Source organism: Centroberyx gerrardi, chromosome 8 (genome assembly GCF_048128805.1).
Source record: "Centroberyx gerrardi isolate f3 chromosome 8, fCenGer3.hap1.cur.20231027, whole genome shotgun sequence".
Classification (NCBI taxonomy): Eukaryota; Metazoa; Chordata; class Actinopteri; order Beryciformes; family Berycidae; genus Centroberyx; species Centroberyx gerrardi.
In genome coordinates, this window is record NC_136004.1 from 16,436,816 (window position 1) to 16,456,866 (window position 20,051).

The 20,051-nt window shown below is 43.4% G+C and overlaps 2 protein-coding genes across 2 annotated transcripts; both read right to left on the minus strand.

Moving 5' to 3' along the window:
• Positions 1-278: 278 nt before the first annotated feature.
• Positions 279-8,804, minus strand: vcp (valosin containing protein). The gene is made up of 17 exons (XM_071899690.2): positions 8,650-8,804; positions 7,283-7,394; positions 6,943-7,115; positions 6,716-6,858; positions 6,483-6,613; positions 6,251-6,382; positions 5,956-6,058; positions 5,122-5,255; positions 4,611-4,746; positions 3,791-3,903; positions 2,930-3,094; positions 2,685-2,807; positions 2,348-2,560; positions 1,822-2,130; positions 1,202-1,357; positions 926-1,080; positions 279-818 (listed from the first exon to the last, which is right to left on the minus strand). Exons 1-17 carry the CDS (start codon positions 8,664-8,666, stop codon positions 713-715), a joined length of 2,421 nt encoding a protein of 806 aa, XP_071755791.1. The 5' UTR covers positions 8,667-8,804; the 3' UTR covers positions 279-712.
• Positions 8,805-9,214: 410 nt separating this feature from the next.
• fancg (FA complementation group G) lies at positions 9,215-17,355 on the minus strand. Its single transcript, XM_071899761.2, has 14 exons — positions 17,226-17,355; positions 16,650-16,746; positions 16,410-16,535; positions 16,092-16,267; positions 15,568-15,706; positions 14,881-15,011; positions 14,606-14,752; positions 12,564-12,724; positions 12,334-12,400; positions 11,901-12,220; positions 11,255-11,295; positions 10,950-11,123; positions 10,353-10,467; positions 9,215-9,685 (listed from the first exon to the last, which is right to left on the minus strand). Exons 1-14 carry the CDS (start codon positions 17,307-17,309, stop codon positions 9,592-9,594), a joined length of 1,872 nt encoding a protein of 623 aa, XP_071755862.2. The 5' UTR covers positions 17,310-17,355; the 3' UTR covers positions 9,215-9,591.
• Between the last annotated feature and the right edge of the window lie 2,696 nt (positions 17,356-20,051).

Genomic DNA, 20,051 nt, shown 5'->3' on the forward strand with positions numbered 1-20,051 from the left:
AGACTTTGACACTCCAATGCAATGTTTTCCTGTCACTTCAATATCCTATACTGGAGTTGTAGTGAGTATGGCAAAAAAAATAAAAATATAAAAAACTTTCTTCTTCCCTTTCTGCCTTTCCCTTCTGCCCTTTCTTCCACTGCCATTGAGTGACACTAAGTGGTCAGTAACAGAACAGCATCTCTGCTATGGACAACATAACATCTTTGGTTATGATCAGAGAAATGTAATGATTAATGTATCTACTGTGTCAATAAATAAATTCAAACGGACACCAATAACATTTCCATTTCGTGAGATTTTATTTTCAACAACATAACCTTGACAAACTTGTAATACATTATATGCTACTGTTTATTTAAAAAAAAGAGGAAGTCATTAGCAATATGTTTTTTTTTTTTCCTTTCTTTCTTATAGTCTAGTATAGAATCCCATCACTAAAGCCATTCATGTTGGTTGTGATATACTGAGAATGAGGCCACTCAACACCCTCCCTGTCTGCATCAACCAATCACCTTCCATTTCCAACATCCCATTGCCCCCACCCACATCTAAGCCAGAGCAAACCAAGCGGCTACATGCTTTCTCCACCCGAGGGAAATCATACAAAAAAGGAACACATGAAAGAAGCACAAAGTCCTAAAAATGTGGAATCTGGTGAGAATTTGTACAGGTGTGATCCCAGTACTGACCACTGTGGGGCAGTGTACGTTTATCCATAAAGGTCATCGTCGTTGTCTTCGTTGAAAACTGGGCCACTGCCAGTTCCCCCTGTGCCTTGGCTTGGACCGCTGCCCCCTGTAGCACTGGAGGGAAACCTGACAGGAGAAAAAGACAAAGGGACTCAATTATCCGTTCTTAAGCTGCAACACACAATGCAATAATGCCAGTATTCATGCCAACAGCAACAATGGGGAAAATGTACCTGAAGCAGCCGAAACCACGGCTCTGCTGCAGTGTCTGGGCAAACATCTCATATTTGCGGATGTCGTTGTCGCTGACGGAGCGACGAGCAAATCGCATGGCCTCTTCAAAGTGGTCCTTCCTGATCTCAGGCACAGGGTCGTCCTCCTCCACCTCCTGAGAAGAAGAAAAAGGGTAGAAATATCCAAGTGTCAGAAGCATCAGAGCAGCAGGCTATGGGCAGATGAGAAAAAGGTGAAGAAGACAGGAACAGGGAGATGAGTGATCAAGCACTGACCATAGCTGATGGGTTGGTCTGCCTCTCCCTCTCTCTGCGGATCTCATTCTCGATGCTCTCTCTGATGGCCAGCTTACACGCCCGCTGGCAGATCTCTGTGAGATCGGCTCCAGAGAAGCCGTTGGTCATCTTAGCCAGGAAGTCCAAGTCCACATCCTATTTAAAAAAAAAAAAAAAAAGAAAAAAAAAGTGTAAGACAGTTTAAGTTGAGAAACATGTCAGCCAAGATATGACCTCAAAATGTTACAGCTTGGTGGTGAATTTGACTTTCAATTTATGCTCCTACAGACCATCTGCCGGTTTCAGAAAGCTAAATTCAGTCCTGAAACTATAAATGGGCATTATAAGAAAACATGTTTTGCATTACACTATTATTTAAGACTAGACATGTAGCGCAACGAAACCCGTCATTCCATGGTGGGAGAAAAAAATATAATTAAAAAAAATCAGACTTCTAATTGTATTCAAGACAAGTTAATACTTTAAGGCTTTAAAATTAGACATTTTTTTTAAAGACTTCTGAAAGGGCCAGCAGATACCCCGTCCTACTGGAGGTAACTGTACACAGGCTGTGGGTGTGCCATGTCTGCTGGTGCAGCCATGTGTAGCAGCATTGTCACCTTGCTGATTGGGCTCTTGCGGAGGTTGGCCTTGAGGATGTTGATCCTGCTCTTCTCGTCGGGCAGGGGGATGTAGATGAGCTGGTCCAGGCGGCCGGGTCTCAGGATGGCAGGGTCGATGATGTCTGGTCTGTTTGTGGCTCCGATGATGAAGACGTTCTTCTTGCTGGACATTCCGTCCATCTCGGTCAGGATTTGGTTGATGACACGGTCGGCTGCTCCACCGCCGTCTCCCACGTTGCCGCCACGGGCCTTGGCTATGGAATCCAGCTCATCAAAGAAGAGGACGCATGGGGCTGCCTGACGAGCCTGGATACACAACATGGACAAACAAAACGGTTGTACAAAACAGGATGTTGGAATGTATTCTGTAGTGTGAAACTAGTTGAGAACATTTAAGTGCATGAACAGCATTTGGTTGTTCTATATGACAGTATTAAATGTAACATCCACAATATATTCACGACTATGCCCATGTAAAGTTCTGTGATAAGGTTGCTACAGCAGCACTTGTCAACATTCTCACCTTGTCAAAGATCTCTCTGACATTGGCCTCAGACTCTCCGAACCACATGGTGAGCAGCTCGGGTCCTTTGATGGAGATGAAATTGGCCTGGCACTCGTTGGCGATGGCCTTGGCCAGCAGGGTCTTACCACAACCAGGGGGACCATAGAACAGCACACCCTTGGATGGGGTCATGCCGAACTTCAGGAACTTGTCTGGGTGCTCCACTGGATACTGAATTTAAGGAGGGGGGAAAAACAAATGAACACAGAGAAGAACAAGAACAACATTCTACTTACAGAGTGTGTTATACCAGTTTCAGTTACAGCTGATCTCCCTTCTGTAAGGAGGTTCCTACCTGCACCAACTCCTGCAGCTCCCTCTTGACATCATCCAGACCTCCAATGTCCTCCCAGGTGATGTTGGGAACCTCAACCACAGTCTCCCTCAGCGCTGATGGGTTGCTCTGGCTCAGGGCCCACTGGAGCACAAGGTTGAGTGTGTTAGGGAGAGCTCAACGGGCCATTACAGGCCATGTCAAATAACTGAATACAGCTAGGAATTACATTCATCCTACAACAAAGACTGTATTGCTGTTCTCACCTTGAAGTCATCCATGGTGACAGCCAGGGAGTTCATGACTTCAGCATCAATGGTCTCATCCTCAAGGTCGATCAGGTCCATCTTCTTTCTGATGGCCTGCAGGGCGGCCTCAGAGCACAGAGCAGCCAGATCGGCACCCACGTGCCCATGGGTCTCATTGGCCACCTAGATACACACATATTGTAAGACTTAGTACTACTTCAGACAAGTTCCTATGCAAAACAGTTCCTATGCAAAACATCTTCATTAACTATAACCATGAACACTGCTACTGTAATGCTGCAACTCCATGTTAAATATAACATACATAAACACCATGTACAAACGCTGCTTTATATTTTCGTTTTACACATTGTGAATTTGTTTATGTAGCTGTGTATTTGTTTATGCAGCTATGGGTGTAGCTCAACTGCTTCTCAACCTGTGCATGCTTGAGTCATGTGGAACGGCAGATGTAAATTGAGAAGAATAAACTTGCAAATTGAAATAAATACGCTGTATGCTGTGCACTCAATGGCTGAGATTGATCACAGTGCTCATTCTGAGTGCTGTGGAGGAACGTAAATGGAGCGCTTGATTTGATAGTATAGAGGCCATTCTAAATGAAGTTAAATGATTACATATTGTCAGATTCTATGATTAATAGTGCAAACAAAATTTGTGATACACAATTATAGCCATTTCCTGTTTAGCCTTAGTGGAAATCGCTCAGATGTCCCCAAAATATGTTTCAACACGGTTACTTGCAATAACAGCATTACCCTGCTTCCCTTCAGGGATCAATACAGTTCATCTTGTCTTAAATCCATGTGTTCTGAGGCGTCATCGGATTGAAGAAACAGGGGAACTGCATGTACAAACCTGTTCCAGGTCAACATCGTCAGCCAGCTTCATGTTCTTGGTGTGAATCTGGAGTATCTCCAATCTGCCAGTGGCGTCGGGAATGCCAATGTCCACTTCCCTATCAAAACGCCCTGGGAAATAAAATCAAATATGTTTGTTAGAGCCACTGAAACAGAATATAGTCAAAGAACACTTACAAACACAGAATAATCTACATCAGATGATTAATACACCAAAAATGCCCACTGCCCCGCAATAATAAGGGCACATAAATACCAGACTGGCCAGGGACATCTGGCCTCTAGACAGTCCAAGAGCACAACCAACAGGGACAAACTGCCTCTACTGTAGTGTCCCCAGTGAAAAACAATATGAATGAGATACTAATGTAAATAACTGGAGAGAAATGTTCATCATCCATCTCCATCCATATATCTGGTGAGAAGTATCTTCTTGGGTGGTGTGTGAGATACCTTTCCATGGAGAGAACCCCTCAAATTTGGCTCCAAGCAATTGTGGAAAAGGGATACATTTGAAGGCCATTTCACGACATCATAGCCTTCCTAGATCCACCCAGAGTTTGAAACCACTGGATTAAAAAAAAAAAAGTCTCCTTCTTTTCTTCAATGGTCCAATGTAAATGCATATAACTATGAGTGATCATTGTGACTCATTTTGTGTTCACATTATCAGTGCATCTCTGGTGGAACATGTTGAGCCTGATCTGTACAGCAGTAATGTTAGCCACAAATACTGATGCAAAAATGTGCATTGGAATCTACTACACTTCTCTATCACTGTAGTATCTGAACAAATGGTTAAATAACCAATAATTTACCAAATCTCCTCAGAGCTGGGTCAATGCTGTTGGGTCTGTTGGTGGCAGCCATGACGATGACATGAGCTCTCTGTTTCAGGCCATCCATGAGAGTCAGGAGCTGAGACACAATGCGCCTCTCCACCTCTCCATGAGTCTACAAAGACAAACATGAAACAAACACAGAGTTACTGTACAGTTCACATTTCAACATTCATTCAAGCATACATAATGTATGCTTACAGTCATATCACCCTGCCCCTATCAGCTACATTTTACCAGTGTAGATGAAGGATTGCTGCTCACAATTACAACATGTGAAAAGACAGGGGATCTACAACCACATGAAGACCACACATTTTGTACAATTTCTGGAAATTTCTTAACCATTTTCCCACACATTTCTAGACTTTCCAGATCTGTGTAAAAACCCTCAACACAGTTAATGTGACTGCAAAGACCTGGCATAAGCTATAAAGCATAAAGTACTGTTCTTCAACTACCCATTTAGTTCCCCTCCCTCCCTACTCACCTTCTCTCTCTTGGGAGCGATAGCATCAAGCTCATCAATGAAGATGATGGCAGGAGCATTCTTCTCTGCTTCCTCAAAGGCCTTTCTCAAGTTGCTCTCACTCTCTCCTGCCAGCTTACTCATGATCTCAGGGCCTGGAACAGAGGGTGAGACATTTTGTTTTCAGTAAGATACCTACACAACCTAATACCGTACACTACATTCAGATACTGTGCCCGAATCTCAAGGTGAACAAAAAACAGCAAACAAAAAACTGAAATTACTGCTGGTACAAAGCAAAACCGAGTTTTGGCAATTGATACAGATTTCAATTTTTCTGGCAACTCAGAACTCTAGCCATGTTAATAGGCCAATCAATCACTGCCTGTTGTGTTAATGTTAATTCAAAGATATATTGTTACGAAAGCCTACTATTACCAAACCCAGCCATTCTGAGGGGATTCTGAGTGAAGGCACTAGCTGGTGAATAGTAACATTGCAAAAATACAGGTGGATGAGAAATGAGGACCAAGACCAAGGAAATAAGGCAACCTTCCAACTCTGCTTTAGGGAGATGACACCCTGTGGCTACCTGATGTTAAGACGTCTTCTCTTGAATTTTATTATCATGCATAACTGTTTCAGATCAACCTCAACAAATATAGTGGTAGAACATATACAAATCTGATTTTTTTCCTGCTGGCCAGTATATCCAAGAGGCTGTTGATTCAAGAGATTCAGATTATCTTTTTATTAACCAAGCCAATTTTATTTTAAATTTCTAACCAAGCCAAAAAGCCCAGCGACAAGGTAATGAGGTGTCTGGGACAAAGCTAAATTTGCAGTTGTTCACACCGTTGATAAGGAAGAAGAAGGCTCCAGTTTCATTGGCCACGGCTCTGGCAATCAAGGTCTTTCCTGTTCCAGGGGGTCCATACAGCAGGATTCCACGTGGGGGCTATGGAGAGGGAAAGAGTTTAAAACAACTCATTTTCACATGTATTTTTAAATCAGCACTGATAAGTTCAACGCTGCACTGGTCTTACCAGCAAATAAAAAAGCATTTGTAAGAAAAATTAATTAAATTCCACGATGAAGGTCACACAGACATGTTTGTCAATTCCCCAGTGCAGATTAAAAGGTGCCTTACCTTGACTCCAATGGCCTTGAACAGTGCAGGGTGTCTGAGAGGCAGCTCCACCATCTCTTTGATCTGAGCTAGCTGCTTCCTCACTCCTCCTATGTCATCATAGCCGACCTCATTCAGGGACTCCTCCTCATCCTATACACGCACACAAACAGAGCATATGTTCAAACTCAAGTTTCAATGTGATCTTTTGAGAAGTGTCAACCCATCCACAGTGTGCATGTGTGCTACCCACCTCTCTCCTGATGGGCTCTCCCTCACAGTGGATGACCGTATCAGGAGCGACGATGCAGTAGGGAGAGGGATCGGTCTCCACCACCTTGAACTCCACAGCACGCATGCCTCCCCTGACCAGGAAAATATCACCTTCACAAGGTAAGAAGGAACACAATATTAGTTTCACTGCCCTAACTAAATCAGCCAGTCAATGTGAAATCTTTTTCATGCCACTTGAAGGTTGGTACTCACCTTTGCGGATTGGCCTGTAAGCCTCAAGAAAGTATGGCTTCAGGTAGACCTCAAACAGGTTTCCAGTAATTCCTTCTACTGTGTCATCTATTGGGAGAACATGGATCCTCTTTCCATACTTCACATCAGGGCATGGCTGAATGCTGAAGGGAAAGATTACACTTAATACCTTTTGTCTAATTAAAAAGCTGTGAGCATAAGTTACAGTAATGTGCGCTCTTCCTTACCTGATGACGTCCCCCAGTCGGACCCTCAGGTTGTTGCGGACAACCCTGTTCATGCGGACCTTCTCATCAGAGCAGGTGTCATCAGAGAGCACAATGCACACAGTCTCCCTCCTCTTCTTTCCTTTCATCAGCACTGTGTCTCCACGGAAGAGCTGCAGCTCATCCATCTTGGTCTTAAATTTAAAAAAATAAAAAAAGTCAGACAACTATTATATGGATCTACATAATATCAGCTTCACACAAATCAAAATGAAAAATATCCACATAATTCCCATTACCATGGTAGACAACTTTGAATTTATGGATTTTAGGAAGTGCATGAAAACTTCTGAATGTGTACCTGAGAGAGGGAGACCACGCTATTATCTTCATTGATGGATTCATCAACAATCAGTCTGTTAGGCCTGTTCTTCTGTTTCAGAATTGCAGTGGATAGATCATCATTTTTGGATCTATGAAAAAACACAAATGAAACAAATTGCAGGTCTGACAGGAATCGTTTTCATCTAAAACGTACAGGTCATGTTTCATCTACATATAGTAACGTTATGTAGTATGTTGTTTAACAGAAAACCGTGCAAACAGGTCGTTTAGGTTACCCAATTACAGCTAATTACAATAACCTAACGTTAGGTAACTTATGAATAATGCGCACATTCGTGCGTAAATTCAAAATATTTAATATTTTGACTGGACAAATTAACCACTAAAGTTGAAACAGCCCATCGTTTCTAGAAAACTCTACGAACTTGGAATTTGGTTTTGTAGTTTCTCTTTCATGTGTTGTTAGCAGGCTAATGCTAGCCTTTTAGCTAGCTAACGTTAACTGAATGGCGAGCGAGCAAGCCCAGATGACACAGCAAAAGGATTAGAAAAAACTTTGTTAGGTTTCCCGTGAGAAATATTACAAATCTACCATAACTTAAAACAGTGACCAACCTAACTGTTACTATTAATCACTTGAAGACGCTCAATGTTATCTCACGACTGTTTTGCTAATGGCGAAACAGAGCCTTTATAATTGTTTATCAGCTAGAATGAATACACTAGCTAGCTAGCTAGCGTGCTAGGTTGGTGCACTGCCAGTGTTCAGTGGCTTTGACAGCTTGCCATCTAGCTATCGTTACCTGCCAGCTAGCTAGACTACCTTTCGTTTTAACGTCGGCTAATCAACTAAGTCTATAGCATTAGCCTGTTAATTACAAATACGTTCTTTTTCTGCTTTGACGCGAAGTTGAAAGACAGGCTAATAACCAGATAGGCCAACTTGGACTGTGCCGGTATGATGGTGGATGGTTTTGGCCTTGATCTTGCTGCTAAGCTAACGTTAGCATGCTAGCATGGCAGCGATGATTGCGCTTTGTCAAGCCGCTGCCCCTCACGCAGCTAGCTAGATAGCTAACCAACGACCACTGTGCTGGATGACAACACAATTTAACATCTGACAACAATTCGCCGTGACACTAGCGGTCAATGGATCGGCAATGTTAGGCTTTTTAAGTAATACACAAAAGTGCGGAGGCTGAGGTAACTGACCTCATTAGCTCGCTTGCTAGCAAACTCGATAATGTATTAGCCGTCGAGCTAACTTTAATAAACTAACGTAGGCTACCCTAAGCTGACGTTAGCCATGTAAAGGGCATTTACAGATGGCCATTTGTTCAGTAAAACGCATTTTAAATAACGTTGAAGCATATTTCTACTTACTCCCCTCCCGAGGCCATGGTCGTCCACCTGGATTAATATTTATAAATAAAGAAAATCTAGCTAAATGTTTAAGTGGCTCTACTGGTTCTCGTTTCTCAACGTTCTCTGATTTCACTCGAAAGAGCAGTTTCGTTGCATTTCTTTATAGTTATACCGTGGCCTGGGAGCTTTCTCAATTCTGATTGGCTGAAGGGTGTACATCAAATTCGTTCACCGTGAAAGACACACCCACTGTCATCAGTAACCAATGAAATAACCTTTGGCTTGACGTCTGCTAGAATATTGTGGAACTTTGGCCAGTTGAAAATAAGTGGGATGTCCTAATTTTCATCAACGTTCCTCCTATTGGTCTTTTAACGCCTGTCATCAAACTTCTGTCCTCCAATTAAAGTGTACCGCGTTGATAATCAAGAATCGTGAAAACATTAAATTGTTTTTTTCCTGCGAGTGTAACGAGGAGTGAATGATATGACATGTTTTGTTCATAGGATCATTCCACAAAACAAGGTCTACAGGCAGTTAACAAATACAGACAGTTTAAAGAAGCAACACAGCTTGTTGTTTATTTTATGAACAAGTATGTATTCCAAACCGTCATCAATCAGTGAGTAATAATAATCTTCCACAGTTTCCAACCTTAATTCCTTCATAAGACAACATACTCATATTTCTCCTACAAGCCAACTTAAACTGTCATTGGCCAAGCAGCTTTATGTCTAGTGATTTCTCATTATTTTATGTATAAACCACCTGGCAGGTTTACCCATCTTGTGTTCAATTTCAGTCTCAAACACTATCAGCCCTTACAAGTTGTTTTATTTTGCTGACCCAGTGGGTACATGGCTGTGTTCGGCTGGTATGGGTTTCAGTTCACAAGCACCAGAAAGTTGATCCTATTCAGTAAGTGATAGGGCTTTCTTCTTTTGTCCCTGCCCGGGCCCTCTAGGTGCGAGTGAGTTCCTCTATTCTGTGGCGGAGGTCTGTGGAGTCCAGGGAAGGGCCGGACTGGGGCTCCTGTAGGTACAGAGGAAGACTCCTGCAACACAAAAGTCATCTAACGGTTAAGTCGTCTAAAATGACAACCTCATACTCATGCCTTTTTATTTTTTATTTTATAAATTTGTGATTATCTTCAGCACTCAGCCTGCAGCCTTGTGCCTACGACTGAATCACAGCCGTACTGATATACAGTACAACAGCACACTCTCTTGTGTGATATTGCTTTTATACAACAGTTCTATAAACAAAGCTATTTATCAAGTAATAGTAATATGAGAAAACAAATAATGATTTTTGTCTTTTATTTGTCTCTGTCAACAAAAACAGTTCCCTCAGGATTCCACTACCAAGTGTTGCCAAGCAACACACAAACTGTTTACATTGGAACACCTGTAAAGCAGAGTGATAGATACAGTAAAATGTCCCAGTGCTGTAATACTGTATATCAGCACTCATGGGATGCCTCCTGTCCAATCAAATTACTCGACCGGAACTAACTGTTGTATAAACAGATATACAACAATATAGAGTAACATCACTGCATGACAAATGTGCCTCTCTTGAAGCAACTGGGGACTGAATTGGCTATTAACTATTTGGGACTTTTTTTTAATTTTCTTTTTCAGTAAGTGTTCACAAGTGACATATATAGACCCCAAACTCCAGATAAGCACAAGACAGTGAATATAATGATGGTGCCGTACACTAGTGAGGATTCTGCGGTGAAGCTCCAGGTCTTTTCCCAGCAGGCTGCTGCCTCCTGTCTCCTCCCCAGCCTCCACAGCACCTCACCATGCCACAGTCCTGCACCCACACATTCTGGGACAGCGCATACAGCATGATGACATGTGCAAGCAAAGAACCGTCCAAAAACAAGTACAGATTCTCTACAGTCCTACGCCGTATTCATGGAGATGGGTACAGTTCTTGTTTAACACACAAATAGAGACTGTAGGTGTTGTGTAAAAGCTGAAGATTGAAGATTCAGTTAGTTAAGACTGAAGATTCAGTTAGTTAGAGTTTCATAATAATTGTGAGAACATTTACTTCCTTTTATTAATTGGATATCCCTCAGTAAAGAGCAAACGATTTGTAAAAAACAAAAAATTCTCAAGTGCTGTATACTGTGACGAAGTTTGATAACACTCAGGTATAGAGGAGTGAAGTGTCTGCCCCCGACTGACCTGAACTCCCCTCTTTATGACCATGTTGCCATGGTGATAGTGCTGTGGTGGTAAAAAAAAAGAAAAAAAAAGATTCCAACTCTATACGTCCTGTGTTTGCAGCTCTGGTGTATTTACCTGGTAAAGCCTGCAGGCTGAGCTGCAGGTCCCTCAGTGCCTCTCTGAGTTGGTCTCTCTGGGTGAAGCTGACGCCCCTGCCAGCTAGTGAAAGCCCCTTCAGCCTCTGCAGGGTGCGCATGTCCGTCCCCTGTCTGCCAGCCATATCTACACAGGGGATCTGGGGCTGGAAACCTGTAGTTGGACATCAACACAATAAGATACGTGAAATACCCACAAACAAAATAGAATGACCAAACAGCAGCTGGTGTGGGTGTGTAAAAAGGGCAATATCTCTCCAAAGAGACAAAAAAAAGTCTACTCGCCTTTCTTTTTAACACACACCTTCACCAGCAGGTTGATACACCTGTAATACAGAACGTGATTTCATGTGATTGTCTACTATGGCAACAATGAATGACAAAAAACATCGATGGCACATAAACAGATACAAATGGATACAGTCTTTAGGCACAGTATCCCCAAATGGACTAAATGAAGGATTAGAACTCAACTGTTTCCTCTAATCTAGTTATGTGGTCTTTAGGATCTGGTGATGTCTCATAATATCAATTTGTAGATTCCTTAAGCTTAAATAATTTACTTTTACACATACAATTTCTAATGCATTATGGTTTCTGCCTCTGTATGAACTACTTGCTGTGTTTGTGCATTTCATAGCCTATATAGGAAGTCATCTGACATTTTTTGGCTCCATCTCTACTTATAGTGGTTCAATACTTACTCTGTCTCAGCGCTGCCTGATGAAGACTGCCTGTCGAAACGCTTAGTGCATGTTTATGTGCCATCTATGCTGTACATTGTATAGATGTAAATAGTTCCAAGTAAAACATCCCTACTTTGCACTGGCTGTCCCTGTTCTAACTTTGTAGCCTTGCCAGCACAGTCCTCTTTCCACCTTTGACCTAACAATGAATGACATTGAAATACAGTCAGTTGCATCTGTGGGACCTTGTGTAGTGAGTCACGGCTTGTTTCCAGTCCTTCAGGTGGGCTTGGCAGTGGCCATGGAGGAGGTGTGCAGCCCCGGCCCACAGCAGCATCCCCACCTTGTCTTGGTCTGAGCCTGGCCCTTCAGCTCCGGTCTCAGCCTCACACTTCTCCTCCGGCTCCTCCAGCATCAGCTTCTCTGGCAGCAGCTCCAATGTCATGTTGACGACTTCATCACACAGCGCCATGCAGTCAGCGGGTCGCCGAGCCATGAGCAAGGCAGTGCCAGCCTCCAGATAAAGCTCAGGTAACCTGGGGAGGGGAGGGGCCTCAACATCCGTCTGAGACAGAGACATACAGCAAACAGAATCAATCAGCATGGAAAGAAATGTCCTCATAAAAGTGAACTCATAGTAAACTGATTGAATTTGCATGTCAGTGTTTTCAGACTTACTCCATGTCGGTCTTCTGAGTGAAGAGCAGCCAGTAGGTCCAGATAATGTTCCACACCCTCCGACACCCTGCAGAAACAGCAACCGCATCCATTTAACAATCACAGCAAACCGCAGTGTACACTGTACTTGCACTATTCTCAGCTCAATCTACTCTTTGTGATATCGAGTAGTAGAGGCTGTAAAGCAGAGCGGCAGACAGAGACTGTGAGCTGCCTGCTGGTCTTCTCACCTTCCATGGAGAACACACTTCAGGGCCAGGCTGTGAAGTACGCTGAGGGCAGAGGGGACTGACAGCAGGCGGCTCAGGGACTGGCTGCGGAGCAGTAAGGAGGGGGAGAGGAGACGGGTCCCAACCGGGGAAGACTCTGTAGCAGGGGGCAACATCAGAGTCTGTGGGACAACAGAGGGTTCATGTTTCAGTTGTAGTAACTGCACCCACACCATCATTGTCATCTCACATCTGGAAAGGCCCTGTGCATTTTGTGTGAGCCTCCTCCCTGATAACAGATCAGTATGGTGGGGGAAGACTGTGAGATCGAAAGGAAAGGGTTAAAGTTAAAGTGTTCAGGAATTTGTGCTGAGTTTAATAATGTTAATGTTACGACGGTCAATTATATTGGATAGATCTGGGAACCAAAATTAGGGTTTCATGCATATGTAATGAGCCGTAAGACTAGACATGCCAGCCCACGCACACACCCCTCAACTGATCACAACAAAACCAAACACACTCATTTCCAATGTGGATTTCATGCACTTTACGTGGTCGCGACACGTGTGCTAACGGAGTCTGACAACAACTTAGTTCCAAAGTTTGTCTCCAAAGACGGACTCAACTGCATCATCATCACAAGCCAAGTAGAAAGCCTGTTTCATCTGAAACAGTGAAGAGAGCCTTGCTGCCTTGCCTTTCTGCCTGACAAATACACACACACTCCAGCACGTGTGTCTGTGTGTCCTGCCTGCTACAACCGCTATCAGCTATCCTGCTGAGTTTAACTCTGAAGAATCATCGGAACCTCCAGAGTGGGTCGGCGTTGGCCTTGAGAGACCCACAGCCCTGTCCAGCAGCCTGCGTGCTCCAGCCTGTGTGCTTCACCCTGTTGCGGCCTGCTGAGATCAACTGAACAGACATCAGATCTTCAACCTCCAGCACCTCGTCAAGCCGAGACTCCTCACAGACTCCCGACCTCGCGTGCTTCATCTCCCTCCGGACCTCCGCTGGTGTCGTATGTATTGATCATTGTCCGCTGGGCATCATATCATACATCACACATAGCTATTCAATTACATTCACACTTCACACATATCACACACTTTATTACGGCTCCCTATAGTTATAGTAACCATTCAGTTATTCAAGGATTCATTTAAGTCAGTTTTCCAGATAGTTATACTGTCGCCCCTTTAGTGCTATCGTTGCTGACTCATGTCTTCCACTGCTCATCTTCCATGATTGTGTCTGCTGAAATGTTGGTTTATTCTATTATCTATATCTATCTTATCTATATCTATCTTATTTATCAGTATTGCATATTCACATCATCTATTCCTATTGCCATTGATTCATCACAATTCATAGGTATACCTCTTGTATATACTGTACTATATTCACTTGTATTTACCTGATTATTGAGTGTGCTTTAGTTTAGTAATAAATATATTATTTTGCATAGTCACCTCCTGTGCTCATTGTGTGGGTTTAACTTCAAACATGCCGAGAACTCACTCCTTCAGATGAGACCTGTTGATGCTGTCTGTTATCTGGTGCCCCGTTCTTAATTCTCACTGAAGCTAACTCTAAATTATATTGATATCAGACACCATCAATACCTATCAGCACTACACAGTAAGCAGGCCTACAATTGTGTCAGTGGCCAAAATTAACTTTTTAGTTCACCTGCCAAGGGCTAGTGAACTACAAATAAATTACCTGCCAAACCAGACTAAAATAATTTATCAACATTTTTCATAGAAATATGTCACACTGTCCATTTTCAATGCTGTTTCATGTATAGAATCAAGTACTATGTGATAATTTAAAACTTGCTCACTTATTTATACAATGGATCAAGTTTGTAATTCATCATGAAGTGCAACAGAAATCAATCTGAGGCATTCAGATGTTATATTATCTCAAAAGGTTACAGTGTGGCAGGTGATTCTTACAGATTTTTCTGCCAAAGACACATTTTTACCATTATTTGGTGCCTACTAGGTGTTTTGGACCCTGCCCTGTGTATATTCAGTGCATGTGTGTGTGTTACCCACTGAGTGCAGTAGACGAAGAGCTTGTATCTCAGCCTGTGTGTTGCCCAGGTGTCTGTAGATCAGCATGCTCTGGTACAGAGCGTACACACAGCGGGAGTCTGTCTCCAGTGCGTTCCTGTAACACTGCAATGCCATCTGGGGGCGGCCCTGGAGACAAACGCAAACACACCTTCTCAATATATGCAAATACTTCAACCAGGATGTACACACTAGCGCGTGATGCATGCTCATCTTCTGTGTGTTTGTGTGTGTGTAGACTTCCTCTGCTTGTGTACCATATGGGCGAGGCAGAAGCCTGAGAGGAGGCGTGTGTTTGCTAGTAAAGCTCTGGGAGCCGGCAGGGAGGAAGCTCTCTGGAGATCGGACAGCGCTTCTGAACTGCGACCCTCACTCAACCTTTCTGCACCTGAACAAAACACACAGAACACAGGATAGTCGCTAATAGTTAGGAGCAGCGTTACAAACACAAGTAGTCTACTAACAAGTCATTGACACACAGTCTTCAGTTTGAAGAGATATTTCACTTTGGTAGAACATTTTCACTCTTTAGAGCACATACAGTACCTCTATAGGAGTTCATGAATGGTCGCCCACCAACACTGGCTGCTCTGTAACCACCATTTACTCACTTCCATTTTAAAAATCATGTCTAAAAATTATTGTTCGAGCACAGCAGAGGTGTCCACTTTTCAAGAGGTAATTTTGTCTGTTTGCAGTTATTGATATTGACACAGACCTTGTGATAGTGAATTATCAGGACAGCTGATGTTGGAGGCCGTCTGCCCTTGCACTCCTTTCATGCAAACAAAGTGAAAATGTAACTACGAGGTGAAATATGATTTTTAAGAGGCACAAAAGCTGACATTTATTCTCTGTTCTAAGGTACAATATTCTACTCTGGTTATAGCAGATGGTGTCTGGTCCCTACTTATCCATTAACAACAACCCCAAATGGTGCAGACCTTGAGAAATGACAGTGCAGATCTGCAATAGTTCATTAAGCTTCCTTGGCTCCATCACCACTTGTGGAATTTCATGAGACTTCTTCCTCTCGTCCCCAACTCCAGAACCCAGTCTCTCAGACAGAGAGGACAGCTCCTCCTGTATCACAGAAAGCCAACCAGGAAAAAAACACGGTCATACTATTAGTGACTACACAAGTAATCATCACTGTTAAAGGAATACACTGCATATACTGCAGAGAACAATGTGTGTCTGTCAGATCAGTATATCAACACAGCAAAATAACGATTTTGTTCTAAGAGAACAAGATGCAAATCCACTGGATGCCTGTGCTTGTTTTCCTAATCATGTGTAGGGGGAAAAAAACTAAAAACACATAAAATAAAAAGTACAGGAATGGTGTCTTCCAGTCATATTACTGTGGACTCATGAATACCCTCTCCTTTCAATTGACAGCGGTAGTGCCAAACCAATGTCTCACACAGAGCACTTAGATTGTGTCTAATTTTAAACAGCAGCTTACCTGCAGGTCCTGTATGGTTTTCAGTCTGCAGGTGGCCAGCCAGATAGCCCACTGCAGATAGAGGAGGTTCATTATGCAGGGGTTCAAAGCTGAGTTTCCCAGTGATTTAAGAATTGCTCGCCAAAAACACACAGGAGGGTCTGAAGCCACTGGGTCATTCCCCGTCATCTCTAGAGCTGGTGGGAAGAAGAGTGGGTTGGGAGGAAGGTTGCAAGAGGTAGAGCTTGAGTGATCCTACTAACACAAAACTGGATGTATGACACTATTCTTATGTTATCACAAAATCAGGGTTTTTTTTTGTGTCATTTCATAGTGTACCTCTCTCCACAGCTTGTGTGAGGAGCAGCTCTGCCTCGGAAAACTGAGTCTGAGCGAGAGAGAAAGCACAGGCATTGAACACCACCGTCAACTCCAACCGGGAGAGATCCGCCACAGCAGGGACACCTGCAGGAGAGGGGCAGAGGGAAAGAGACGAGGGTGAAGGAGGATCCGGAAAGGAGAGAAGCTGAATCATCTGACTTCATAAAAATGAGCCTATGCATTATGGAGATGCAGTACCTTGGATTTTCCTTAAAAGCTTGAGAAACTCAGAGCAACACCATCTCAGACTGCTCTGGGTCTGGTCTCGGCTCAAGGCGTCTCCTCTTTCTTGCTGCTGAAACGATCAAGATAAAGCAAACTGATAACTTAGACAGGGATAACATACAGTGTAGGTAACTGTTAGGTAGTAATACAACACAATATCATTTATTGCCCCGAGGGGAAATCAGTTTAGGCCAGCACAAAGCAGTATGCATCATACACAACAGTGCACAACATACAACACACTCTCAAGCTGATAACATCCACAGTTACAGTGTCAAGTCAGTCTGCCAACTCACAATAACGTACTCAGACAGCATATAAATACAGCATGCATGGGTTTAGCTACATTCACACTATTATTTTCAGTCTCATCACGTTGCAAGTCATACACACCAGTGTTCAGCAAGGTGAAAAAGCATTTACAGATTATATATTCACAAATGTTAACATTTTAGCATGATTTTTGAACATTTTTATAGCAGCTAATCGCTGAAAAGCAGTTAACGGTTGAGCTAAATCTGGAGATGTCGACTTGCTAACCTAACCTACCTTCCATTTGTTTACCAAGTCGTTGTTTTCTCGGACCCATCTATCGAGCAAAGAATTTGGTTCATACATGTTATTATTGGTCATTATTAGGTCGTTATCATGTGGAAAGGTAGTGCTGTTTGTTGTTTGAACTTTCCCTCGCTAGTCAAAGGTAACAGGAAGTAAACACGACATGAGCTGATACGATTCGGACTCTACTGCCCCCTGTAGGACATAATAGAACCTACAGTCTGATAAACCAGTCAGTCTCCTAAATGTCCACTAGATGGTGCTGTGAAGAAGGAAGACATGTTCTGGAAACTTCAATCACTGAAAGCATTGAGATTGAATTTCTCTCAGCAAACAAACTCACAAGTGCTGTTTGTTTTTGTTCATTAACTGAATTTGTAACCTACGCACGCGCACACACACACACACACACACACACACACACACACACAACCTCTGTGTATGTCAATGTGTCTCTGTGTCATGACTGTCCATCGCAAGTGCAGCATTTGCCACAGTGGCTTGTTACCATACACATACTGACAGACAGACACACACACACACACACACACACACACACACACACATAAGCACTAAAGCAAGCGCAGTCCAAGGCCTTAATTGTATTACAGCTGAGTCATCTTTGAGTCTGCCAGGACAGCCGTTTTTCCAATTGTCCCTCCCAAGGTGACTCCTTCTTTTCTCACCCTGTTCCTCTCCTCTCCTCTCCTCCCATCCCCCCCCCCCCCCCCCCCCTCTCTCTCTCTAGTCCATCCATCAATACATCATTGCATTCCCATCCTTCTGCCTCCCTTGTCTGGGTTCGTCACCAGCCTCCCCCTCCTCCTTTCTTTCATCGTCTCATATCACAGAAAGCTCTAAATATACCGCTGTGGAAAAACAAGGGATGCTCCTGGCCATCACAGCTCCTCACCATCCACCCACACACTCACAGCTGCAAACACATGCCCACATATACACACACACGCACACACACACACACAGGTAACTTTGAATCCTTTTACCGCTTCCCATATCTTTCATTCCCCTGGGACTGGTTTCACTTTTTATGCCATTTATCTCCTCATTGATCCTGCTGTTTTCCACATCTATCCCCCCCCCCCCATCCTCTCTCTCGCTCTCTCTCTCTCTCTCTCTCTCTCTCTCCATCCATCCATCCCTTCAAGGACAAGGTCATTCTGGCGAGAGCCAAGCCTCCCACCTTCTTTCCACCTGACCCTGTCAATGTCATTTACATGGCAAGACTTCAAACTTACATTGCACCCCAAAAGCTCTGTATACAGAAGTAATACTGTGATGAATCCAACCATGGCATCACCCAAGAGCAGGTTATATTCCTTTTGGGTAATTAACAACAAACATATTCTGATAAATTTTGCTGTTGCTGGTAAGTTTGTCGACAGTACTCTACAGTACTCGCTGACTCTGACAGGTGAGCGGTCGTCGTTTGGAGGTCCTATTCTGTTGTAAAACTCTAGTTGGCTGGTAAAATAGTGAGAGTGGCAGGTTCATTTGGGGATTTAACAGCTACTGTGGTCTGTAGACCAAAATGTAGTGTCCTGCCCTGATTGCATTTCTCAACATTTACCTGGTCATGGCAACTAAGATGGTCGCTGACCATCTTCACCGCTGGTAAACCTAAAATGTAGTCATGTTTGAGGTATTTCTCAAGCAGGCAGTCTCTAACACACAGTATTAATATTAATGACACAATGGGAATCCTATCTGTAGTCTTCTAGTTAACTCTGTATTGGTTGGCTCAAACCGCGAGTTATCAAGGAACATGAATAATATTAAACATGGTATCCACATAACATCACATCTCGATTCTGCCTACTCCCCTCTGTTATCTGCATAAATAAAACATGAAGTTGGTGGAGGGAGGGGATGCAAGGCATGTTATTTCTGTCCTGATGCCCCTCCTCCCCCTGAGACCCTCAGGTGTGATGTAAAGATACTGCAGCTGTCAGCATAAACACAGACAATAGCAGCAACACACAGTCCAATGCATTTGTACACATTTCTTACCTCGGAAGAATAACTCTAAGTGTTTCACCTTTGAATGAGAGCAAGAGTGAAAGACACAGACTGCACAAAGAGACATGCAACTAGGAGGACAGGCTAGGGGATTGGTTCCCAGTCTCCTGGGTATCACTGGGCTGACGACACACATGTTAACAGGGAAGGAGAACGGCTGATGCAGAGAAATGTGTGCTGATCCATCCATTCTTGAGCACAGATCTCAAAGGAAAGGCATGATATATACGATTCTCACTGTTCCTTTAAGATTTGCAGAATAAACTCGCTCACCCTGTGTATGCGTGTGTATGTGTGTGTGTGTGTGTGTGTGTGTAATCAATAGGTGCTGTAGGTGCTATTCAGAATTGGCCTCCTCACAGCAGACATCCCAGATCAGCGGTGACAACTCAGTTTGTGGCGATGTGTGAATGCTGCATCATCTTAGCTCACTGAACACCATGATGTGCATGTAGCCTCTGCTATTTTTGACCTGTCAGTGGTGTGTGTTACATGTCATGCTCGGGCTGCAGCCACACTGCACATCTGGAGCTGAATTCATGCTCTTCAGCTAGCAAACGATGCAGAAACCACCGGAGAAACTATAAAATGGTTAGAAACAAAACTTTAAAATGTGTATGAGCTGTTTGTGTGTGTGTGTGTGTGTGTGTGTGTGTGTGTGTGTGTGTGGACAGAGATTCTGTCAATGGGCCAGCAGGTGTGGGTCCCAGAGGGTTTGGCGTGGATCTGCAAACTCACACTGCAGCAGTAGCTACAGAGCGCATCAGCAGAACAGAGCAC

Coding starts and splice junctions, on each gene's coding strand:
- vcp (XM_071899690.2), bottom strand. Junction 5,256..5,955: donor CTTCTTCTTCCTTATCAACG/GTGTGAACAACT, acceptor CCTCTGTTCCAG/GCCCTGAGATCATGAGTAAG. Junction 2,808..2,929: donor TCACCATGGATGACTTCAAG/GTGAGAACAGCA, acceptor CTTGTGCTCCAG/TGGGCCCTGAGCCAGAGCAA.
- fancg (XM_071899761.2), bottom strand. CDS start 17,309: ATGACCAATAATAACATGTATGAACCAAATTCTTTGCTCGATAGATGG. Junction 15,012..15,567: donor CTGCACTGTCATTTCTCAAG/GTCTGCACCATT, acceptor TGTTTTGTTCAG/GTGCAGAAAGGTTGAGTGAG. Junction 12,221..12,333: donor ACTCAGAAGACCGACATGGA/GTAAGTCTGAAA, acceptor TCTCTGTCTCAG/ACGGATGTTGAGGCCCCTCC.